Source organism: Balaenoptera physalus (assembly GCF_965194825.1).
Source record: "Balaenoptera physalus genome assembly, chromosome: 7".
Lineage (NCBI taxonomy): Eukaryota > Metazoa > Chordata > Mammalia > Artiodactyla > Balaenopteridae > Balaenoptera > Balaenoptera physalus.
Window position 1 is genome coordinate 9729834 of NC_138886.1, and position 26160 is coordinate 9755993.

The 26160-nt window shown below is 36.2% G+C and overlaps 1 protein-coding gene across 7 annotated transcripts in view; it reads right to left on the minus strand.

The window, feature by feature from the left end:
• The window catches only part of PBX3 (PBX homeobox 3), a 224580-nt gene that overhangs the window by 44958 nt on the left and 153462 nt on the right, over positions 1-26160 (minus strand). For 4 of the 7 annotated variants that reach the window (XM_082467814.1, XM_082467808.1, XM_082467812.1 and 1 more), the window contains exons 3-5: positions 22274-22515; positions 10271-10461; positions 4245-4380 (exon numbers count right to left, since the gene is read on the minus strand). In XM_082467814.1, coding sequence (XP_082323940.1) covers positions 4245-4380; positions 10271-10461; positions 22274-22515 — 569 coding nt within the window. Of the gene's footprint in view, positions 1-4244; positions 4381-10270; positions 10462-22273; positions 22516-23456; positions 23606-24701; positions 24843-25181 lie in introns of those variants that run through there. The other 3 variants (XM_082467810.1, XM_082467809.1, XM_082467813.1) reach the window with 3 other exon arrangements.

Consider the following 26160-nt stretch of genomic DNA (forward strand, 5'->3'; position numbering starts at 1 on the left):
TTGGTGAGTTCCAGTGTCTTCCTGTCGATGATTGTCCAGCAGCTAGTTGTGATTCTGGTGTTCTCGCAAGAGGGAGTGAGAGCACATCCTTGTACTCCGCCATGTTGGTTCCTCTCCCAGATTTCAATATTTTAAAGTTAGCTTTGTATAGGAACAACTTTCTTTTTAATTATTCTTTTTCTCAGCAGTTTCTTTTTTTAAAATGAATTTATTTATTTATTTTTGGCTGTGGTGGGTCTTCGTTGCTGCACACGGACTTTCTCTAGTAGTGGTTAGCAGGGGCTGTTCTTCGTTGTAGTGCACAGGCTTCTCATTGCAGTGGCTTCTCTTGTTGCGGAGCATGGGCTCTAGGTGCGTGGGCTTCAGTTGTTGTGGCACGTGGGCTCTGTAGTTGTGGATCGTGGACTCTGGAGCGCAGGCTCAGTAGTCGTGGTGCACAGGCTTAGTTGCTCCGCGGCATGTGGGATCTTCCTGGACCAGGGCTCAAACCTGTGTCCCCTGCTTTGGCAGGCAGATTCTTAACCACTGCGCCACCAGGGAAGTCCCATGAACAACTTCTGAATTCTAAATTTTATTGTATTTTAGTATGATGTATATTTAAAACACTGTTTTTTCTATTTAGAAATTAGTTCACCTGTCAGGTCTGGAATATTCTCTGCTTTCACTTCTAAACAATTTAAACAAAAGGATACTAATTAAAGGGGGGAAAGGGGTGGTGGTGGTGGTGGTGGGATGAATTGGGAGATTGGGATTTACATATATACACCAATATGTATAAAATGGATAACTAATGAGAGCCTGCTGTATAAAAATAATAAAATACAATTCAAATCAATAAATAAAAATAAAATTAAAAAGCAAAAGAAAGATACTAATTTAAAAGGCTAGCAACTCAACTTCCCTGGAGGTCCAGTGGTTAGGACTCTGCACTTCCACTGCAGGGGGCACAGGTTCAATCCCTGGTCAGGGAACAGAGACACTGCATGCTGCGCAGTGTGGCAAAAAAAAAAAAAAAAAAAAAAAAGGGCTAGCAACTGATGTCTTTAATAGTGAAAATTTTCACTATTGCTTTCAAGTCAGAGATGTGAGGGAAAAGGGAATGGTTGAGGGGAAATAACATTTTTAAGCATGAAAAAGGTACAAAGGAGAGGAAACTGTCACAATTTACATTGAATCTTACACTGATTGCTGAAATTCTCCACTTGAAAGGCTGATGTGGGAGAAAAGAAGGTCATAAAGTCTGCTTTTTAGACAGAGAAATATGTCTATGTCTATATTATTTCTATCTCAAGCAATTACTAAAAAATTTCCAAAATGAACAAAGCTATTTTTCTATAGAAAACCAGTGAAATGAACATAGCAATTTACTATTTTTTAAAAATCTGTAAATAGGATCCTAGCCTATTTTAGAAGTACAGCAAAGCCTCCCTAGTTCAGAATAGTCAGAAGGAAACTTCTCTCACTCATTACACAAGCATGTGTTATCAAATCCTACATCACACACACAAGATGCTAGTACACCCAATGAAAAACTAGGATTATATTGATTTTCAAAAAATGTATATAATCTGTGTTATTCTCCAATGGTGAATATGTTATAGAAGTAAAAAAGAAAAGCAAGAAAAGGAGCGGAAGCATGAAACACCTTAATTTAAACTGGACCCGCAAATATCTGAATTCTAAGTCAGAGAGCTCTTGTGAGAGCAGGAAAACTAGACTTGGCATCATCAGCTGGTGTTCAGTACAAGCCCAATCCTTTCACTAATGTTCAGGGGAAATACTCACACCAGAAAACACCCACTTGAAGTGAATATACTTTAAATTTCATCTTCCCTATCTGACCCAGCATATTATACTGTTCCTTAGTATTTCAAGTGGCAGTGAGTACTACATAGCGTAGACAGTGATTTTTTTTTTCCTGATCTATGTGGGTTTTGTATTAATTGAAGTATAGTTGATTTATATGTTCTTTTTCAGATTCTTTTCCATTATAGCTTATTACAAGATATTAAATATAGTTCCCAGTGCTACACAGTAGGTGCTTGTGGTAGTAATGCTTTATATAGTATATGTCTTCATAAACTGGTAGCCCAAATCAATTATATTCCATTTCAAACTGAGCGAAAGGAATCAAGACATGCCACTATATCATAAGGGAATGACAATAACTATCAAATGAAATCTTAATTATAAATCTAAGATTGCTCTGGAGGTTCTATGGAAAGTAATGCCAAAATAAGAGCTAAAAATCATCTCAAACCCAGACCATATTCCCTTAAATAACAATGACTTAAAATACTGATATGATGCAGCCACTATGGAAAACATTGTGGAGGTTCCTCAGAAAACTAAAAATAGAATTACCATATGATCCAGCAATCCCACTCCTGGGCATATACCCGGACAAAAGTATAATTCAAAAAGATACACACACCTCTATGTTCACAGCAGCACTATTCACAATAGCCAAAACATGGAAACCACCTAAATGTCCACTGACGAATGAATAGAGAAGATGTGCTACATATATACAATGGAATACTACTCAGTCATAAAAAAGAATGAAATAATTCCATTTGCAGCAACATGGATGCAACTAGAGATTATCATACTAAGTGAAGTAAGTCAGAAAGAGAAAGACAGGGACTTCCCTGGTGGTCCAGTGGCTAAGACTCTGCACTCCCAATGCAGGGGGCCCGGGGTTTGAGCCCTGGTCAGGGAACTAGAGTCCACATGCTGCAACTAAAAGATCCCGAGTACCGCAACGAAGACCCTGCATGTGGCAACGAAGATCCCAAGTGCCACAAGTAAGACCCGGTGCAGCCAAATAAATAAATAAATATTGGGGGAAAAAAAAAAGAAAGAAAGAAAGAGAAAGACAAACACCGTATGATATCACTTATATGTGGGATCTAAAATATGGCACAAATGAACCTATCTACAAAACAGAAATAGACTCACAGACACAGTGAACAGACTTGTGGTTGCCAAGGAGGTGGGTGGGGGAGAGAAGGACTGGGAGTTTGGGATTAGCAGATGTAAACTATTATATATAGGATGGATAAACAGCAAGGTCCTACTATATATATAGCACAGGGAACTATATTCAATATCCTGTGATAAACCATAATGGAAAAGAATATAAAAAAAAGAATGTCTGTGTATAACTGAGTTAGTTTGCTGTACAGCAGAGACTGGCACGACATTGTAAATCAACTATACTTCAATAAAAATAAATTAAAATTAAATTAAAATAAAATACTGATATGAAACTTCCACTGGAATGTGAAGGGGATCTTTAGAATCTTGAACTTCAAATATATAGGAGTATTTATTTAGAGGCTACTTTAAAATTTATGTCATGTGACCTCTAGGGACCATTGAAATTTCTGGAAAGGGTCAGCTTTTCCTTAAGTGCCCCTCCAAGAACTGGTTGGTGATTACCACATTTGCATGCTATAAAGAAATGTTATTCAAATGACAATCTATAAACAACAATATGAGCATTAAATAAATTATATTTTAGAGCTAATTCCAATAGGATATACTTATTTTTTAAGGAGGTACAGTTGCTTGTTTAATTATTTGTCTCCAACCCTCAATCTAAAATACAAGTCTATCTGCCTCAAACTAAGTGTATTTTTGTTAGAAGATGACAGCTAACTTCAGGGGCACAATTTATTACAAACAGACATTTAAAACAACAAAAACAAAAAAAGCGGGGATAGGCATGAACTTAATTCTTCTATTTAATGGATAACAAGAAAGCAAAGAAATCGTTGAGACCCAAATATCATAGCATGGTTTTCAAGAAAGGATTTGGTGAATTCCTCAAAGCTTTCACCATAGAGCTATATTAAATTTCCTTTTGGCAACAAATAAATTGCTTTCTCACTGGTGGAAGCTTAGACCAGTCATCTAAATCAGGAAAGCAGAACTACATGCCGTACTGAAGAGTCACGTAAGTGTAAAACCACGTCTCTCCCCATGGCATGTTTATGTTTTTTCTATAGATTTCCACTAGGGCAGAGGGTGATTATCTTGATTCCTTGACATTTAGGATTAAAAGAACTTATCTAAGCTTTAAAAGCTTGCATAAAAATGTGGAAACATCTATATTTTCTTTATATCTTCTTTGATGATGAAACATTTGGATATGAAATTTGATAAGAATGCCCTGAAGAGGAAACAGGGTTCCTATAATCAACGGGGAAGCAAGACAGACCCATGGAGTCCTGTCGCACCTGTGACACTGTGATGCTGCACTTCTTGGCCAGCTCCTCTTTGGCTTCTTCACTGGGGTAGGGGTTGCTGAGGTGTGAGTAAAAGTATTCATTCAAGATTTCTGTGGCCTGTTTACTGAAGTTACGCCTTTTTCGTCTATGAAAGAACCAAAAAGAGAACTGTCGTTATAATCAACATTAACCAAAGAGGGATGTATTACTTAGGATCACACAAAGAAGTTAGCTTTCTGTTTTTAAACATTCTTAGGGTGTAATTTATCACCATGATATTGTAAATTATACTCTTGGCATCCTCCAAAGAACTATCCAACTCACGTGAAGACGTAGGATAACTAAGAAAAATACTAGAATGTGAAGCACAATTAACTTCATTCTTTAATTTGTTCAACAAATACTTATTGAGGATCTAATGTGTTCTAGATACTCAGTGAGGATCCAGTTGGAACAAAACAGATAAGGTCTATTAGGGAGCTCACAGGGGATTAGAGGGTTAAGAGAGAGAGTAGAACGTTACGGGAAAGAAAAACATTAGACAAGCAACACAGAAATAAATAATTACAAATTACGGTAACCATGTCAAGTATCATGAAGGAAAAGTATAAGGTATAATGAAAGTGTCTAAGAAGGAAACCTAACACAGATTATGGAGTCAGGAAAGGTTTCCTTGGAAGAGTGACATTTAATCTGAGGCCTGGAGAATGTGTATAACTTAGTCAGACAAAGAGTAGAAGGAAGAGGAATGAGCGGAGGGAATGGTCTTCAAACAGGAAAAAAGCTTGGAAAGGTCAGAGGGCTAAAGGAGGCTGGAGCACAGTAAAAACAGGGAATATGTGAGATGAGTCTGGAAGGATGGACAAGGGCCAGATTACACAGGCTTAGTGGACCCCATATGGATTTCTGAATTTTATTTTAAGTGCAATCGGAAGTATTAAAGGTTTTAAGTTTTACATTTTAAAAAGATTATTCTGACTACTGAGAACAGCTGAAGGAGGGGATGAAAGGAAATGTAGAGATATTTAACAAGACAACTATAATGGTCAAATTGAGAGATGATGGTAACTTGGCATAGGGAGAGAATAATGGAAATAAAAAGATTCAAGGTCAATTTGAAAGGTAAAAGCAATAGGACTTGATAATAAGTTGGATGGGGGGGTGGGTGGGGAAGACAGAGAAGGAAGGTAAGGAAAAAAAAAATACATCAAGGATTTCTGGATTTTTCTGCTTCAGCAACTGCCTGGACTGAGGTATGGTTTGCTCAACAGGGAAAGAGTAGGGGAGGACAAATTCTTTGTTTTTACTGGGAGGGGGTGGCAGAATGTCAGAAGATCAAGTATTTGTTGACAATTTATTTCAAATAGCAAAAATGTCATTTACATTTGGGTTTTATTTTGAAGATTTTAAAGAATTCCAGCCTGAAAATTAGCATTTGTCAGATTTCACTTTAAATTCTCCAGTAACTGGAAAACACTTTCCCCAAACAACTTTCTTAATATTGCCTTACAAATAATCTTAATGATCTTAATTGTGATATCCTATACTCAGGAAAGACAGCGTCAGTAGGCAGTTATAAATGTGTATACCCTATGAGATTCTTCTAGTTAAAATGATGTCACTAACGTGGCAGGTTAAGTATGTGATCTATGTTTCAACATTCAGGGAGAGTCAAGGGAGCAAGAAATCTCAATCTGATCAAAACATCTCAAGTTATGAGCCCTGAAACTTCTTAATTTCAATAATTTTTAGGAAGGTTAAACCATTGTTTCCTGAGGGATGAAGAATAGATTCAAGATCTATTTGGGAATTAAAATCAACAGGATTTGATGATGAATTGGATGGGGGAGGTGGTGAGGGAAGACAGATGAAAGAGAAGTACACCAAGAATAGCAATCAGCATTTTTGCAGGAGTCAGGCATTGCTTGACAAGAAAAACAAAGCCCTGACCTGGGGCACTTTGAAGAGGCACAGTCTGATGAGTGGGTAACTGGGTGAGTAGGATGGAAAAGGTCTAGAATAGATACTGAAACTGTCAAACTTACAGATAATTACCTGGCCCACAGATAATGTTTGTTGAGACAACACAATAATGACCTGCTCATAAAAATCTAAGTTTCTGGCTTCTTATGAAAAATTGGAAGATCAGCCACACCAGGCCCACATCCTCAGAAGGCAACCACAGGCTAAAGCTAAGTGATGGCTGTCCCCTCAGATATGTACCCGTCTGCTCTAATCCTCACTGCCCCTCATCCAGCCACCCCCCTCAATTCCATTATATGTAAGTATGTGAGCTTGTGACTCAGTCTAAAACATGAAACCCAGCAGCAAGACCGAGTACAGTGGAGCAGATCACACAAGGGCATTTCTTTGGAAAATGAGGACTTACGAAAGGGGTAATGAGCAGAAACACATTGGGAAAGCAGAAATAAGTTTGGCTCATTTATCGACTTTACCTAGGAGTGGTTTTAGGAAACATCAAAAAACCTCAGAGAACAAATTTATGGGCAGAACAGAATACCTCACCACAGACAATCTGGCTGCATCCAAACTATGGCACTTCTACTAGAAGAACAGAGGGACCTACACAAATTTATTCCTAACTGTTCTGCACCGGTACATACTTCGGCTTGTCCAATTACCAAGAAAATGTGAGTATGGCTTTACAAAAAGCCAGAGTGAGCAAGGGAATCATATATCTGAATGAGCATGTTTGCCTAGAGCAGAAAAACCTTGCCTTCTCAGTGCAGAGGGCTTGCTAAGAGGCACTACAAGAACAGACGGAAGCAAAGCTCAGTATCTGCATTCACTTTAAGGCGTAAGAGAGAACTCGGTCTTATACTTCATTTATTTTTTAGAAAAACATTCTGTAGAAAATGCCCATTAAGCATTTCCCCTAAGTTTCATTCCCCCCAGGGTTCACCACACTCTAAATGGCTATGCCTCAGGCCAGTGTGCAGTGGTGCATCAGTCCCAGGGCTGTGTCCCATCAGCATCACAACATTACTGACGGCAATCTCTGTGGGAGAAGCGGCTCTGCTCCAAGCTCTGCCACCTTCTCACCCTGGCTCTGCTCACTCTGGCTTGTTAACTTACTTTCTCTTCTTGGAAGAAAAATAAATCATTTAGGTGTATACATTATGAATGCAGTCATGTTTTTTTTTTTTTTAAAAAAGAGCATGCATGTTGATAAGAATGGGAAAGTATCTGCAGAAATAAGGATAGCAATTGTGTTAGAAAAGATTCCTTTCTGAAGAAAGTACTTTTAAATATCTTTGTTACGTAATGCTTTTAATTAAAATGCTCAACGTTGACAATTTAAAAATGTTTTTTGTTTTCTGATGCTACTTCCTTAACTCTTTGAGCTATTATAAGTAGTAAGTGGAAATATTCATTCATCTGGTTAGTCAACAAATTATTTTTCTGCAGCCTATTATGTGTAAGACACTTGCTGGAATTGTGGGGAATCTAAACGTGTAAGACTTGGCCATTGCTTTCAATGACAATGTGACTTACTCGGGAAGAGAAGAAATGATCCTGAAAAACTGCAATAAAGGCAGTCTGAATGAAGTTCGGTCTGGAAAATTGTATAAACATAGTATCAGTGTTTAAGAGACGGCAACGACGAGTCCAGTGGCGTGCTTAAAGTAGGCTTCCTAAAAAGGGAGCATTTAGGCCAGGCCTGAAAGGCTGAGCAAGGTCTCACTAATGCAACAAACATGAGCACCAGCTCTGTTCCAGGCTCCATGCTACACATCCTCACAGATGACAATTCATTACTGGTGACCAAGTTGGGGAAATGGTCGGGAGAACAGGGTGTGCTGTGGAAGGCTGGAGGTGGAGGTGGAGGGGTGGTGGTGGAAGAGGTGGTTAGGCAGAGGAAAAGAATTCTCGTCAGAGGAAACAGATGAGACCAAGAGGTATCGCATTTTGGATTAAACACAGGAAAGAACAATTTAGTGATATATTAAGAGCACTAAAAATGTTCACATTTTGATCTAATAATACTATTTCTGAGAATTAATCCTTAGGAAATAATTCTAAAGATCAAAAAGGTTGAATGCATGAAGATTTTCACTGGAAGACTAATTCCAATAAAAATCTGTCTAAAATAGTACCTTCCCTCCATCATTTTCTCTCCCTTTACCTTGCTTTTATTTTTCCTCATAGCACTTACCATTCTATCACATTTCATTACATTATTGAACAGAATACTACAGCATATTTGTTTACTTGTTTATTGTCTGTTTCCCCAAGTAGAATGTAAACTCAATTGGGGCGAGTATGTTAACCTATCTTGTTTACCTTTATAGCCTCAGCACAAATAAACATTTGTAGAAGGAAAGAAGAAAGGAATTGGAAGGAAGGAAGAAGTTATCATGGAAATTAATAGGGACAACTAAATGCTCAAAAATGAAGAAATGGCTAAGTTAATTATTTATCATATATCCATCTGGTAGACTTCAACAATTAACATTTAAAATAGGAGTTTATACTATATGAAAAATGTTTACCTATTCATGGTAAATTTTTTAAAAAGCAAACCAAATTATGCATATTGTACCAGCACAAAGAACATTTAAAAAAAAAAAAAAAGTACCACAAACCAGAAAGAATCTAAAACGTTCACAGTGACTTTTTTTTCCATTGGGTGGTAAAAAAGTGATTGTCTTTTATCCCTCATCCTTCTATTCTATACATTTTACAACTTTTCCATAGTGACCTTGGTATTTTTTAAATAGGAAAAATATAAAACTTAAACCTTAACAACAACAAAAAAGTAATTTGCGCGGGGGCAGGTCACATAAGGCCTCAAATGCCAGGTTAAGTAGTGTGCATGTGAGTTACCCAGCATTGAAAAGCTGCTATGGTTTTTAAGTAAAGCAATTAGGGCATCGTAAGAGGGCCACGGAGGATGAGTGGGAGAAGAGTAAGACTGGAATCAGGGAGAATAGTGGGAAGTTACTGTGGTAGTCTAGGTACAAAAGGATGAACGTGAACTGAGCAGTGCAAGTATGGATGGAAAAAAAGAGCTAGAACGAGAAATGTTGAAAACAAAGCACTGGCGAGTTCTAATGACTAATTCAGGACGGAAGAAGAAGGAACCAAAGGCGATACAGGGCTTGGCTTAACCAGGAGAACGGGAGTATAATCAGGTGGCATATGTTTCCTTATTTGGCTCTAAGGAAGAGCTCTGGCATGAAGATTGTTCCTCACATCTTGTTTTCCAGTTGAGATGCTAACTTACTTTCTTTAATATTGTAAAATTTGGACGATAATCATCACCTCTGTGAGATTCCAAGGGAGAGAAAACAAAACAAAATAGAAACCCCTTTCCAACGCTGAAGATTGATTGCAAGCTTTAGCAATGCCCAAGAGGCATCCCTGAAGAGGCAGCATATAGTAGGAACTTGACAGTTCCTCTGTTATGTCACCTAGTAGGTCTAACACACCATATACAATTTATTACCTAATCCCTGGGAAACTTGGTGACAGCTTCAGATAAAAGGGAAATATGTATCCTTACAGGGGAAACTCACAGGCTTTCTTCTTGATTTGGAAAAACAGAGTCTGGGGTTTTGTGGTAACTATAATACCACTTCCTTCTTAGGAGTATCAGTATCTCCAAGTATTTTTTTTTCTAATATACGCAAGCAACGTAACATCAGGAAATTCTTAGAAAGCAAACCTGCATTAAAACAAAGTTACATACTGAACATTATCCTTAAAAATACTTTTTAGCATCAGAATTGAAAGAAAGGCTATGTATTACTAAGTCATTAGTAGTGGCACTAATCCTATTTGTTTCCTGAGCCACCAAATTGGCAGCTAATAGCACTACCACCCCCAGACAAGAAGAGGCTTGACAGTGCAGGCACCATGAGGTGAATTACCTGTCCAATGTAGAGGAGAGCTCTTATAGCCAAATTAAAGAAGAATCTAAGACCAATTGGCCAGGATTACAGAAAATAATACACAAAGAGTGAAAAGAAAAATAAAAAAAAGCCATGCAATAGATTTGTGGCCTCACATACCTGGCATCAAGGAACCTTGATCTTAAAATCATAACTGCTTCACAAGTGCTTTGTTTGAGCTGCATCTGAATGGAACTAAATTTTCGATGGATGATGCCCACCATTCTTTCAATCTCTTTTGGGGAAATGGGACGTGTTCTACTCTGCTCTCGGAGAAGGTTCATCACGTGTGTAGTGAATTCATTACATGCCTGTAAGGGGAAAAAAATCACTCCTTAGGAATCTGGTATTTTATATTATCACACCCAGACATTAACTCATCTGAATTTCTACCTCATTTGCAGTTGCCAATGGCATTATGCAGTAGGTAGGGTAAAATGAAAACTAAGACACTTGTGAAATGGCAGTGATAGTTAGATGGGGCGCAAGATTTCTGAAACTATGAATGGCCAGGCATGCAAGGGAAGCACAGCACTCAACTGCCCTTCCCACCACCCTTATCCCTGTTCCAAGATGAGGTTTTCCCACTGGAGGATGCTCTCTACCAACTCCTATATGTAAGTACAAATATATGTTAATTGTTAAAACTAAGCACCTCCTATTTTCTTTGGGGTTTTACATTTATTCAACAAATGTTTACTGAAGCACTATGAAGTTCAAACTCCTCCAAGAGCGATTAAGGACACATAAATGAGCAAGATGTGGACCTGACTTTCAGTGCAATAAAATATATAAAAAATGAATTCTTAAACAAGGCAGACCATGTAAAGTATCACAGGAAAATATGAATAAGTGCTTCCTAAGTTCCAAGGAGGAAGTATTCTCATCTGGAAGCAGAGATCACTTCATGGCACAAGGGACATTAGGGCTTTAAAGAATGGGTAAGGTTTCTGAAAGGTGGAATAAAGGTGGAAATCAAGAGGAATTCCAGGCACAAGAAAAAATCCTGGAAATCATGGTATGTAGCAAGTCCAGAGGGACAGAGAGAATGTGTAAATGAGAAGAGGGAATTCAGATTTGCACTAGCATGTAAAGGGCCTCTGATACCATGCCAATGTCCTACTATAATTCAGCTGTGGTGTGGGCCTTATTTGTGGATATACGCCATTCCTAAAACATGGGTCAAGCAGCTCAGCTCCTCAGGGGAGGGGCAGCAGGAAAATAAGGATCAGATTTGGGTCTCAAACTTTTTAGTTAACAATCCTCAGTCCCTGTCTCTTTCAGCCCACCTATATTCTTTAGATCTATAAAACCATATAACTGGGCCTACACAGAAATCCAGTATTGCCTTGGTAAATAAAACATCTGTCTGTATCTCTGGATAAAAAGAACATCTTCTGGCATTTCTGTTTAAAATAAAGACAGGAGATTCTGCACCTTACTGCACAGATGCCCCAGTAGGGTGAGCAGACAGAACAATCATTGATCATGGCAAGATGCATTTTGAAGATATAATAATGTCCACTTCCCTACAGATATCCTGAATGTATAGCAAATGATGGTTTTTCTAACTGCTCATTAGAGAACTAACCTTTTAAGTACACTGGGTGTTTCAGTTACTTTAAGCTTTTATGGAGCTTTTATATAAATATTTCTAAGGTGAGGTAAAATGAGTCTGGGGTACCAAAGTTTTTTTTAAATATGTTTAAGTCTTAAGAATTTTAAAGTTCCTTGTGAGTGGTGACTCTGGGATTCTTCAGAGTATAGATTTGTGCAACACACACAGTAGGCATCCAATAAACATCTATGGATTGGTGGGGTTTTGTATTACAATTCAAGAGTAATATTGATTAATATCTGTAAATACATTATCCCTGAACCTTTGTAAGTGAAGGATTTTTAACCTGCAGTCCACGGATAGGTTTAGAATGTCCATGACTCCCTGAAATCTTATTCAAGTTGTGCGCACAATTTGTCTTTCCCAAGGGGACAATCTGTGGGGTTTTTGTTTGTTTTCGTTTCAGATTCTCAGCCAGTCTATAACTTTAAAAGGCTAAGAATTACTGTCCTAGGTTATGGCACAGTAAAACATAAAGGAACTTTGCAGCTCTAAAACCGGAAGTTCTTTCCATCTTTAAGGAAACCATAATAAAGAAAAGTAAATTTAAGATTTTCCGCACTATATTGTCAACTTAAACTATTTTGTGCCAAGCTGAAAATAGATGGTCACCCTGTCAAGAAATATATGTACAGATCTTTTTTTCTTGTACAATACTTTCCCTAAAGAGATGTTCGTATAATTTCAAATTACCTAATTTAATAAACACTAGCCCTCAGTTTTCTTATTAGTAAAATGAAGGAAAGTAAACTAGAACAGCAAACCGGAATCATCAAGCTCTGATATAGACTTCTATAGCTAGTTCCAAAAAATGTTAATACAGTATGTTTGGGAGATGTGGGGTTAACCAAAATTTTAAATGCTTTTTTTTTTTTTTGAGGGGGGTGGGGGCAGGATTCCTCAGTACTTCCAGTATGCCAATATGCATCATAAATCTTCAAAGGAGAATGGTATATCCAACTTTTCCCAAATAAATTTGGTCACAAAACCTCTTTTCTCTAGAGCAGTGCTGTCTAAAAGAAATACATTGTGAGCCACATATGAAAAAAAATATGGGGGGGGTCATTTAATGTTTTTTCTACTGCACTGATTATTTTCCAAATGTGTTTTATTTTTCTCATATGAAATGTAAAATTTTTCTAGTAGCCACATTAAAAAATAAGAATCAGGTGAAATTAATTTTAATAATATATTTTATTTAACCCAATATATGAAAAATATTAACATTTCAACACATAATCAAGATCTTTAGATAACTGTTAATGAGATATGTTACATTCTTTTTTTCAGACACTTTGAAAACCAGTATATATTTTACATTTACAGCACATCTCAGTCCAGATTAGCTAGATTTCAAGGGCTCAATAGCTACATATGACTAGTGGCAACCGTATTGGACAGCACAGCTCTACAGCATCTTGTGGACCAATGCACTAAGTAAGAAAAACTCTTTGGGAAACAGTATACTTAGTAATCTTAGATGTTTCTTTTTTATTCTTCATCACCATGCATTCACACAAACCCACAAAAAAAAAAGGCAGTTTCACTTAGGAATGTCCTTGATGAAGCAAGAGAAATTATTCATTTTATTACATCTCAATCCTTGACTATGACTTTAATATTCTGTGTGATAAAACGGGAAACACATCAAAAGCACTTCAATTGCTTATCAAAGGATGGTTGTCTTGAGAAAAAACACTTGTGTGATAGTTTAAGTTGTGAGCCGATGCTGTCTTTTTCATGGAACACCATTTTTATTTGAAAGCAAAATCACGAAATTATTATAATTATTCAGACTTGGGTATTTGGCAGATATTTTCTCAAAAATGAACCAAGCAAGCCTGTCACATCAAGGAAAACAGCTGACAATAGTTGTGCCAATGATGAAATTTGACTTTTCAAGTGACAATTATAATTTTGGAAAACTTGCATCCACTACCTTGAGCTTGATAGTTTCCTAGTAGACTTTCTGATTAATTTGGTGTTGATATTAATAAATATGATATTTTGATATTATATAATGTAAAGTGTTAACATTAGAAGATGTACATAACTCAGTGAAACAATATTTTCCAAATGATCAAAGCATGATGTTACAAAATAATGCATAGGTAGAAGATCCATTCAAAGTGCACACTAGACCAACTTTAAAGGAATTTAAAGGATTTTTTTTTTAAAGGAATCCCTTTAAAGGAATTTTAAAGGATTTTAAAGGAAGGGAGTACAAAAAGTTGATATGATTTCAGACTCATTATAACTAAACTTTAAGACAATACAACTTGTCAAGTTTTGGTATAATATCAGAGAAAAGTATCCATAATTATCAGAAAGGCTATTAATACACTCCTCCCTTTTCCAATGACATCTTTGTGTGAGGCCAGGTGTTCTTCATATACTTCAACCACATGACAGGAGACTGATGGTAGAAGCACATATAACAATCCAGGTGACTTCTTTTAAGCCCAACATTAAAAAGTTTTGCAAAAATGTAAAAACAATGTCACTCTTCTCACTAAATGTTGAGGGTTTTTTGTTTTTTTGCAAACACAGGCTTTTAAAAATATTATAGTGACTAGATAATAGTTTATTATTGTTTCTTAAATACATTTATTTTTTCACAGTTTTAACTTCTATTATAATAAATGTTGATAGATATAACCCACTGAACAAAAGCTCTTAGGGGGTCTCCAATAATTTTTAAGAATTCAAGTCCTGGGCTTCCCTGGTGGCACAGTGGTTAAGAATCCGCCTGCCAATGCAGGGGACATGGGTTCGAGCCCTGGTCCGGGAAGATCCCACATGCCGCGGAGCAACTAAGCCCATGAGCCACAACTACTGAGCCTGCGCTCTAGAGCCCGCGAGCCACAACTACTGAAGCCCGCGTGCCTAGAGTCCATGCTCTGCAACAAGAGAAGCCACCGCAGTGAGAAGCCCACGCACCGCAGTGAAGAGTAGTCCCTGCTCTCCGCAACTAGAGAAAGCTCGCGTGCAGCAACGAAGACCCAACGCAGCCAAAAATAAATAAATTAAATAAATAAATTTTTTTAAAAGATGAATTCAAGTCCTAAGACCAAAAGTTTGAGAACTAGCTGTACTGGAGTATTTCTAATTTGCACATGTAACAATGCTAATTCCTACAAACCTAGCTCACATATTATGGTAACATATATCTATGACAGAGTGAATGTCTTGATAAATAATTCAAGACTCCTGTGTGTGATACCTGAGGATTTTTGTTTTTTGTTTTTTGTTTGTTTGTTTCAGTTTTCCTCTGGCTCTCAGTTTTTCTCCGGCTATATTTTAATCTCTTCAGAATGAATGTTTGCCTATCGTTTCTAAGAAGCAGCCACAGGCTTGTGTGAAAAACAAGTGTTAAAAGCAAAAAGTTTCTGCATCTAAAAACTCATAATTTCCAAAAACATTTGCTGAATGTCTCACAACTTATTAAGTGAAGTCATCTATGAATGCAAATGCTGATTAGCAATTTGGCAATAGCCCAACATTCACAGAATTCACATAGCTTTTCTTTAAACCAGTAGTTCATACATGATTAATTAGAACATCTCATTTATGTAGTGTGCACTTTAGCTCATTACTCTAAGTAAAATTCGTTAAGTATTTACATTTAGATAATTAAAATCCGGGTACACCCTTAAGAAAGATGCATACACTTTAGGCAAAGTGATTTTTTTCCTTTATACCACTGAAAGTAAATTACAGCCTCATTTACAGCATCATGTGTACCAGTTTCAGAGCAGAGCACAGTACTGCCTCATCTCCGGATCCTTAAAAGATATACATTTTTTAAACATATAAGTGCAGTAAGAATGATCAAGTGATTGCAGAGTTGTTTTGAAGGGCCACCCAACCACACACTAGCATCGATGTTGTTTATGATGTAAGATGCTCACTTCATTTATCATATCCTCTGTCATACCTACAAGACTATATTATTAAAATAGACATAGGAAAAAATTTTCATTGCCTTATTATTTTTCCAAGTAAAATTGTCAGTTAAGAATTTTCTGGTCAATGTCCACAATACAAATGTAGAAACAGCTTGGTTATTTGGGAGATTTAGGAAAGAAGAGTTTTGATTCCTTGAATTTTCTGATTTACGAGTAATGGCAAAAACCTCTTTTTCTCTTAATCCAGCTGTTGAAAATTATCTAGGATGCATTGTTTTACATCCTAGATAATTTCTGTTTACAATGTAACAAAAATGTATGTTTTGTTTAAAACATACATTGTAATAACATAAAGTCAACAAAAAGTGTGGAATGCTTCATCTGATAAAAAACATTTTCAACCAATTCTTATTATGAGCCTTTCTCTCCTTGCCATTTGTTCCTTTCTCCTTAAAAATACAAACCAAGTAATATAGTGGAGGATTTGAAATATCTGGATTTTTTATAATGTTGTTAATGATATTTGTTAGCTAGTAAAACTATATCCTCGATATCTATATGTATTTGGATTTACACTCAAAATTAGTTTTCAGGGTTTTGTTTGTTTTGTGGTGATGCTTTTTTCGGTGGTGAATTCAAGATTCAACCCCTTTCTTGCCTGTAAGTTCACATCATTGAACATAAAAATGTAAAATCAGATAGTGGGCAAGCACTTATTTTTGAGTAAGTTTTAAAATGGTTCATGATCAAATCTAAAAACTGAACTGGCCTTTTGTAACCATCTAGAGAAGCTGATTGCAGACAACAGATCATAACACTCTCTATTCTAAAAATCCACTCTTCAAAGAAAGAATAAATCTCTATTTAAAAGCTGATGATTCTCAAATTTGCAAGCATCCGTTTTCTAGATGTCTTTATGACCTTGCAAGTAACTCTAGTCCAGTATTATAGATTTTGTATTTATGTAATGCTTATTAAATCAACAAATTATTCTTGTTTTAGGATAAGAGTCAACATTGAAAGATACTTTCTAAGCCAACTAGAATGAGACCAATATACCTAAGAAACAGCTGCAAAGATGAAATATCTATCTTTTTTTTAAATCGGAGTACAGATGGTTTACAATGTTGTGTTAGTTTCTGCTGTACAGTAAAGTGAATCAGTTATACATATACATATGACCACTCTTTTTTAGATTCCATCGTACCTCAACAAGTATCAGCGTAATCACATGGTTTATGGACCTATCTCATGAGGGTTTTGTAAGGATTATATTATATAATACATGTTAAGTTCTTTGAAGAGTCTGGAACACAATTAACACTTAATAAATGGCAGTTATTGTTGAAAATAGAAATGACAATTTTATGAAATTCATACTGTGTGTGTCATTCTGCAAGTAAGTCCCTACTCTGATTACCTAATACAGTTGTGTCTTCCCATTGCCAGAATAAATATAAACACTGCTTCCAAAGAAATTGAAAAAAAAAAAGAAAAGTATTCAAATATAAAACAATTCATTTCATTAATCAAGTTTGTGGTCAAAGATACATTTGGTACAAAGAGCCAATAGACTAGAAACTTGGAGAAAAAAAGGGAACACTCAAACACTCCTTCCAGCCAAGGAAAAGACGCAGCGTGAAAGCTGACAAGAAGTAAAACCCTTCTCTTGGAGCAATGAATGACAAAGTCTTGCTTGGGAAAATGAAATATAAAGTTTACATCAGGTAGTACCCTTTTACCTTTCCTGCTATTTTTTTTTTTTTTTTTTGCTATTAAGAAAATAGCAAAATGGGATTAGGAGTTCGTGGGTTACACAATCTCTAATGTAATAACATCAGCATTTTAAAACCTGATTAAAAAAAAAATTCTTTACAAGCAAAGGAGATCTTACCAGCAAATATAAACACACAATGTTGAGAGCCTCAAAAAGCACAAGGCCATGCCTTTAAGTGGTTTAGGTTGCACACTCATTCTCCATTCCCCGTGCAATCCCCTGTAATCTGAAAGTCCTCTATTAGCTAAACAGTACCTAATTGGTCTTGAGCACATTGAGTGTACATGCGTGGCTCGAGTGCTTTACCTGATTTGAGGTGAATTCAAAAGACATCTGCGAACTCAGAAAGCAGGTTCCCAGATGTTTGGAGGAGGGTTGGGACCCTTACAACACTTTTGCCTTCAGCAAAAATGTATTTCAATATAATTATAGGAGATAGCTTTCAATATGTCATCTCTATTATAGCAGCTGTAAATTATGAAGTGAATTGCTTGTGTACAAGCACTTCTTCTGGTACAAGCAAAGTGGGAGAGCTGCATAAGGCATGATATATATCTTTTCTTTTTTAACTGAGAACAAATCTCTAAGTCAAATTTCATTTGCAAAAACCAATGTATCCATTTCCCTTTGGTAGAGAGGTAGAGGAAACAAGACCCTCAATTCCTTAAAACAGGCTTCCCAGGACCTTTGGCTCAAGTTCATTAGGAATTCACCTATTCTAATAGTCGGGCCTTTAATCATAAGAGCATATTAGAAAGATACAGTAAAAACATTTTTCAAAACTTGTAGCTAGTCCCATCCCATAGTTCAGGATGCCATATAAGCCTCCATTGCCTGGCTGCCTTTGGGTCTCATAATTATATGGGGATCCCGTGTGTACAAAATAAAAAATTTGTTTTCCTCCTTTTAAAACAAAAAACGTGTAGCTAATCAACAAGAAGACAAAGAAGCAACCAGGTTTTCCTCCCAGCTAAAGAGGAAGGCAGTGCAACCAAGACAAAAGCATTACAACACAGTTGCTGCAAGCTTTGAAAAATTATATTCCTCTTGGTTGTCAGGATCAGCAAAAGTAAAATAGTTTTGGTTTTCCTTTTAGGTGATAGTAATATTCAAGAATCTTACTTTAATGTATATTCTATGCCTAATATTTCAAAAGCATTTTAAGTGAATCTAGATGGTTCTCATTAAGAAGCACTACATCTGAGCCTATGTAATGTAAACACATGATCAAAGGACATTTTCTGGAGAAAAAAAAAAAGGACAGGATTTTAAAAAACAGTACCATTCCTAAAACATACACAGAAAGCTGAGCCTTGCAGCTTGGATTTAATTTTGCTCTAACTGTAGCTCTAGTCTGCTTAGCTTTGTAAATGTGGCTGCGTTTATAAGGTACTTTAATTTACTGCAGTGGTGGTGTTTGTTAATTTTATGGCAATCTAAATCTAAACAGGCTTCAGATACATTTTCATTACAGCTTCATTGCAAAACACAGTGGAGTGAACAGCTCTAAAATTCCAATGTAGTTTATTTCTTTTAGTAAAAGACTCAACACAATTTTCTGACAACGCCTCTGCCTTAACATATATGTTCTTCCTATTTACTAATAAGCTTTCTGTCACTCAAAGTACCCATGTTCATGTACTTTTAGGAGGAAAAATATAATGTCTGTAAAGTGATTGAAATAGTTGTTTATTTTTCTATCTCTACTCTGATCCTATCCCAAATGCAATCCAACATGGGAAAATAAGAGAAAAATCAGAACGTATCTGAATTATTCGCAAACTGTAATTGTTAAAAACAAGATAAGAGACCCAAAAGGGAGTCACTTTTGCTATGCCCCAAGTTCCAGCGTCTCCTAGGAATGTAATCTTAAACCAGTCAATCTGGAACTACTGGGCCAGCACCCGTGAGGTCATCTGCCTGACGGACCCTGCCAGGACCTAAGGGAAGGCGACCTTGCCACAACGGACCCTCTTTTTGCTAGTATCACTTCCTCGTCCCGCTCTTGTCTGCCTGTAAGAGTCTTTCATTTCGTACAGCTCCTGGGAGCTCCTTTCTATGTGCTAGATGAGATGCTGTTCAATTCATGAATCGCTGAATGAAGCTAATAAGATCTTTAAAATTTACTCAGTTGTATTTTATTCTTTAACATACATAAGTAGCAGCATAATTCAATGGAAAAAGAAGGCATATTGTCAGAGACTGATTTCAAAACCCGATTCTGACACTAACTAGATGTGTGACACTGGACAAATTACTTCACCTAAGTCTCATTTTCTCATCTGTAAAATGTAAATTATAATACCACCATCTAGTTTAGAAATGCCACCCCTTCATCTCACTTAGTTCTTCGTAGCCCTTATAGTAACTCCAAAGTATATCCCTGAAAGTTCTATCCCAGATAAAGCCCTGTATCCTAAAATTTGAAAAGAAAAGACCATCTTATGTCAACTCACTGATCCGAACAAACTTAGGAACTACAGAGAGAAGAGCAATAAAAGCCAGCTTCAAAGACAGCTCAAGAGAACTAAATGCTGCTATGTTCTTTCTAAAACAATTCGGAAGCTACAGGAGAAAATTTGTAAACTAAATTTCTGTTGAATCAGCCAACTAGTCATCATACTCTATTTGTCCATAATACTGCATAGATTTCATATTAATATATCTATATTTTTCCTTCTGAAAGTGTTAAAAATGAGAAAGGAAATATACATTCAGTGGTTTTTTATTAGGCTACTGAACATATCTAGAAATAAGATTCATGATTACATTTTAAATGTTTGATATTTAAAACAAAAATACATACTGTAGATTAGTCTATGAAGAACTTGTGTGCACATGTGTATTTTTAAAGCAAACAAAACAAAACAAAAACCTTGGTGAAAATGACTGACGCCAGCTTCACCCAACTTCCAACAGGGCTGAAGGGAGAAGATAAGGAGGCTGGTGTGAAGAAACATGGCAGAAGATAGTAAGTAATCACCTTAATTTCTCAGCTAAAAAGATGAGCCATTTGACCCCTAATACTATAGATCTTTCCACGCAAGGTGACTCATAGTATTTATTTAGTGAGTACGTACAGATGTATTTAACATAAAGTTATGCAATTAGGGTTATACTACAAATTAGAGTCATTTTCTACTGTTTATGCTAAGGGCAACCTTTTCAACCATGACTTACTTTGTTTACTCTCAATTATTCATATGTCAAATCAGAAAGCTCAATTTTTTTCATATATATACACAAGACCACTTTTCCAAAATTCTTATTTGCGTATCTTCTACCAAAAATTATTCCTATGAATGAGACTAGAGATACAGTATGAGATCCCAGAAAGCCTACTCAGAAAAAAGATAACATCTTATAATATTAATTTATATTGTATTTTAACATAAAGCTACATAAATCCTTCTACCATTCCTCAAAACACACTCACCTCTGGGACAGAATCCAGCATTTTTTTAATAATACCATATCCAGAATATTAGAGAAGGCAATGAAAATAATAACATATACAACTGAAACTTTACAGGGAACTTAGAAGAAAAATCAATATTAAAACTGACCAGGGCATCACACTAAGGTGTTTGGACTTTAATAAATGCCTGACTACATAGTGAAGTATTTATGGGTGAAATGACATAATGCCTAGGACTTATTTTAAAATACTCTACCCACCCCCCCCCAAAAAAGAGTGGGGGCAAGGGAAGATAGACAAAATAAGATTGGCAAAATGCTGATAACTATTTACCTGGATGATGAGTATCTAGGCAGTTCCTTATTTTAGGTTGAACTCTATAAAACTGCCAATACACAACTGTTTATGACCTTAAAACTTGTTAATTTCATAACATTCAGCTTAATATTCTCTTTTATTTTGGGCACATTTAAACATTTCCATAATAATTTTTTTTTAATTACCTTTCAGTGAGAATTCCTCAAACTAAGCAGGTTTTTAGCCTTAAACGAACAACTAAAATATGTTTAAAATGAACCACCAACATTTTACCTTGTCTCACTGAATCTAAGACTTACTTATTTTCCCCCACATTTTAACATCTCTGACGTTTGGAAGCATTTTACTATCAATGGCATGTTATACTTCAATTGGGCAGTTAATTTTTTCTTGGTGGTGGTACATAACACCATGATACGGCTTAAAATCAAAGATATCTTAGATTCAAAGAAGTATAGTTAATATAATTGCTGAGAATAGCATTTTTAATCCATACTTTCTTTCTAATCAGGAATTTAGCACACAATGCCTAGTGTTTCCTGCCCCAGGAAACCTGTAATTATCTTGGGAGGTCTCCTCAGAGAGAAAGGCCAGAACCTGCTTACTTTGTGAAGTTAGCTCCCTCCCTTTAGCCTGGCATAATCCTGAAGAATTAATTCCTAGGAGGATTCTGTAGCTCACCGCATAGCAGGCAGAGCTCACTATGCAATGCTTCCCGTTACAAGTTGTTATAATAGCTATGAACGAGGCCAGTGCATAACTGTTAATGATATAGAGCTTTGACGAGCACCAAGCAGTGAGGTTAGAGGGGAAGGATGGCTGCAGGTGTGGTAGTAAGGGCATGTAAATGTGAGGAATGAGTAAAACAAGTCGATGGGATAAAATAGGTTTAGCTTCACCTCTAAAATTGCAAAGGGACTTCATTTCATGAATCCAACAATTCACCTGGATTTTTGCATTGACCTTATTTATTCTGCTCTTTCTGTTAACACCTACCCCTCACAGCCCTCAGAATTAGTTAGCGCAGTCTGTCAGAAGAGCAATAGAGGGTTTGTGTAGGACTATGAGAGTGGCGGCTGCTGACCTGTTCATATTTCTCCAGTTCTGTGTGATAGATTTGTCTGATCTGGGTCAATTTGGCTCTGTAATCTGAGTGTTCAATAGAGTTATCTGAAGAACCTCCAGAGGCTGCCGCGGCTGCAGCTGCTGCCGCCGATCCCCCACCTTTCTCAGGACCTGAAACCCCTTCTGCCAAAAGCATATTGTCCAGTCTCATTAGCTGGGGATCGGGAGGGTCCTCCTCCTGGGCTCCTCTGATGCTGAGACCTTCAAGGAAAGAGAGAGAGAGACAGAGAGAGAAGAAGCGAGAAACAGGACAAACAGTGTGAGTATTTTATTTATTTGAGTAAATGATCAAACAACATCAGTGCACTACAATTCATTCTGAGAATGTCATTGCTCACATTTTATCAATAAGCATAAGTAAGTATGAAAATTCTTACTTCTGTGAAATTTCTAGTATGACCCTCTCTCAATATATCCCATATTGGATCCTTGGAAAAAAGTAACCCTGGCTTCTCAGAATATTCTAACAGCCAATCTTCCCAGTTTCAGATGATTTAAGCAAAAATGGAAAGGGGTAAAAAATTCAAGATTTTGAGAAAGAAAAAAAATAATTCCAAGGATATAAAACAAACTCATCAAAAGGTAGTTATTTTGTTTCTCCATACAGTTGGAAAAACAGAATTTAAAATCCCATAATTAATTCACAAGCTATATCCAAAAATTAGAATACAAACAGGATTAGATGGGCTTTTCCATCATGTAATTTCAGGGAGAGAAGAGAAATACATACATTATAAGGGTAATTGGCTATGCTTTAAAAATATACATTATTAAATGAATTTGTTAAGCAACTGCCAGCAAACTATAAAACCAGGACACTACATACAGTATTGAAAATATACCATCAACATGGCAATACAGTGCTGGCTGGACACAGCAGTCTCAATCTAATTTTGCTTTTAAATCAAGAACTTCCTAAGTGATGCCCAGTCAGCAACCTCATCTGAGTACTATAGATCCCAGCTGACAATTCATAGGTTTAATCAGGTCACATAGGCTTTCTGCCAAGATGTTTTCAACAACACAGAAGACAAAGTTTTAAAATAATTATCATGGTATAAAAAGCGGTGGAGTCATGACAGCTCAAAATCAGCATTTTCATTAATGTGTAACATAATCTAAAATATCCCAGCCCAATTAACCTCCGTACATCTGTTTAAAAGTAGGTTCCCCATACTAGTTACAAGGCATCTTGGGGAAGGGGCGGTGGGGGAGGAAGTTGGCATCTTGCAGGTCTGCATTTGGTGTCTGCCTTTTGCGTCTGTGCCTGTTGTTGTTTATCCACAGTGGTGCACACTCTGCGTCTAGTGTAACTTAACATGACAGTAACATCTATAAGCTGCCAAGTACTCAACTGAGCACCAGCTCTGCGATTTTATATGCTAACCTAAAACAACCATCAATTCTTTTTAAGAACAGATTTCATTCCTAGATGCCCTGAATTATACCCACAGCATGACAGAGCTCTTGGTTGCCTTAACTCAAATGAACAACTTTAATATCCTCCCTCAAAACACTTTAAAGCTGTCACTTTCATTTAAAAATATACTTCAGAATAATTTCAACTGGGTAATAAAACTAACTCACAATAATTTAAAATTATATCTGTTGCCTGTTCAGAGATAAATAAATAAAGTTTGAAAACCACAACATACTAAGACAATAAATTCATTTAGGGAACCAAAAAGTTAGATAACTCTCTTAAATAAGATAAAATTGGTATCAACACATTGCTGATAATTAAAGATAGAAAAACGTGTATTTGCTATTTCTTCTAGATCTAGAAGAAACTGCCAAATATTGGCTACATTAGTATTTTTAATTTAGCATCTTTGATTTTCTTCCCTTCACTTTGTTAGATGTTAAAATCTCATGGCCTAGAATGCTTGTAGTTCCACATATCAAGTTTTCTGTGCATTTGGCATGAAGTAAGGACTCACTGAGGAACATCTTATCTTGCACTTTGGACTCTGTTTCATTTTTATATTATTTGTTTGGGAGTTCCTTAAGTTTCTCCTTTTTAGACTAAATTTTTGCTCACATTTTCGTATTTGTTGTTTCTTTTTTGTATTTACAGATATTGATGTTTCTCCTGGAAATGTATTTTTTTAATCTACCTTCAAGGTTCTTCCGGGTTTCTAGTTTTCCCCTTGTACTTATACATATTGATCTTTTCCCTATGGACATTGGTGAGGTTCTGTAATAGTAAATCAACATACATAGTCAAAGTTATTACACTCCCCTGAACAGTGTGGCAAACAAGAAAAGATGCTCAATGACTAATACACAAGGAAATAGACTATAAGGAAGACAGAAGAAGGAAATTTGTCAGGAAGAAATGCAAAGGACACAAAGTAATCACCCATCTATAGCTCTTTTATACGTACCTAATATGTATATAACACCACCATACCAGTAGGAAGCAGCCCTTAAATTCAACAGTAGTGGATACATATAAAAATAATTGTAAGTATGTATTTTCAGCTGGTATAACATTCTCCCCTTGTGATGAATAATAACTCTTACTTCTAAAATCATAAGTAAAAATAAATAAATAAATAAATAAATAAATAAAATCGTAAGTAAATCAACACAAAGTTCATATTCCTTTGGGTGAAAAGTACTAGAGCACTTCACAATTAGGCAACGCTGACAAGGTATTTATCAACACTGAAGTCATTTTCATAACTATAGTTGGAAAAGTGAATGGATTTCTTTCTCTATTAAAGTCATGATTACGAATAATACCCAGTTTCCAAGATTATTTTTAATTTGAATATTTATTTTCTTACTTTATATTCAAATTACTATTTTATCCCTCATCCTACCTACCTCACTGTTCCCTCACTGTTACTTAGCTTACCAACCTGCCAAAGTCACACCTTCTGTTATGATGGCTTCCAGTCATAACACCCACTCCTCTAGGCACCTATAAACATCTTCGTGAACTTAAATTTACAAGAGCCAGAATGAATCAAACTGTGTGGTTATCAAAAGATCTTGATATCTTCAAACTGAAACTTGGGAAAACAATAATTTAAAAATTGAACATTGTTGTTTTTAATCCAAAACATACACTGGGACATTTTCAGAGGTTTTACATCTAGGCTCCTTGGTTATCACAGCATTACAAAGTTAAAAAACAACAACCCTATTTGGAATCTACTTATAACTACAACATTCATTTCAGTATCCCTAAGATTTAGACAAATCATACAAACAAAGTAAAACATTGTTTAACAATGAACTTGGCTTTGTTATAAGCCCACAGTTTTTGCATATCTTTCAGCAAATCCTAATTAGCTGTCTTTCAACATGCTGTGCACCTGCCCCACATATAATGGGAGAGAGCATCTGCATAGACGACTGCATTCGGAGGGCAATAAATAAATTACGGGTCAAAATTATTACAAAGCATTCTCTGAACAAACGCATACCCTTCACAATACTAAGCTGCAGATGTGAAAAGTACCTAAAAGCCCACTCAAATGGTATGATTATGGGGCTGTTTGAGTTTAATAATCTGACTGTAATTCAGGCATTTTCAACAGCTCATTAAGGGTTCATTAATATATAGGCAAGCTTTTGAATTATAAATAAGCAGATTAGAAATCTGCAGTGGCTGGATTGTACAGTTGTAGCCTCTCTAACAGAACAACACTGTAACACAATGAAGGCTTGACCTGAGAGAATGAGGTGAAAACAAAGGGCACTAACTAAGCTTCGTGGCTCCATCATTTCAAGGACCAAGCCCACTGGACCATGACTAACCTCTGTTCATCCAGAACTGAAGAATAACTTCATACCACGGCTACTTCAAACGTGTTCTACACATGGTTGTGAATT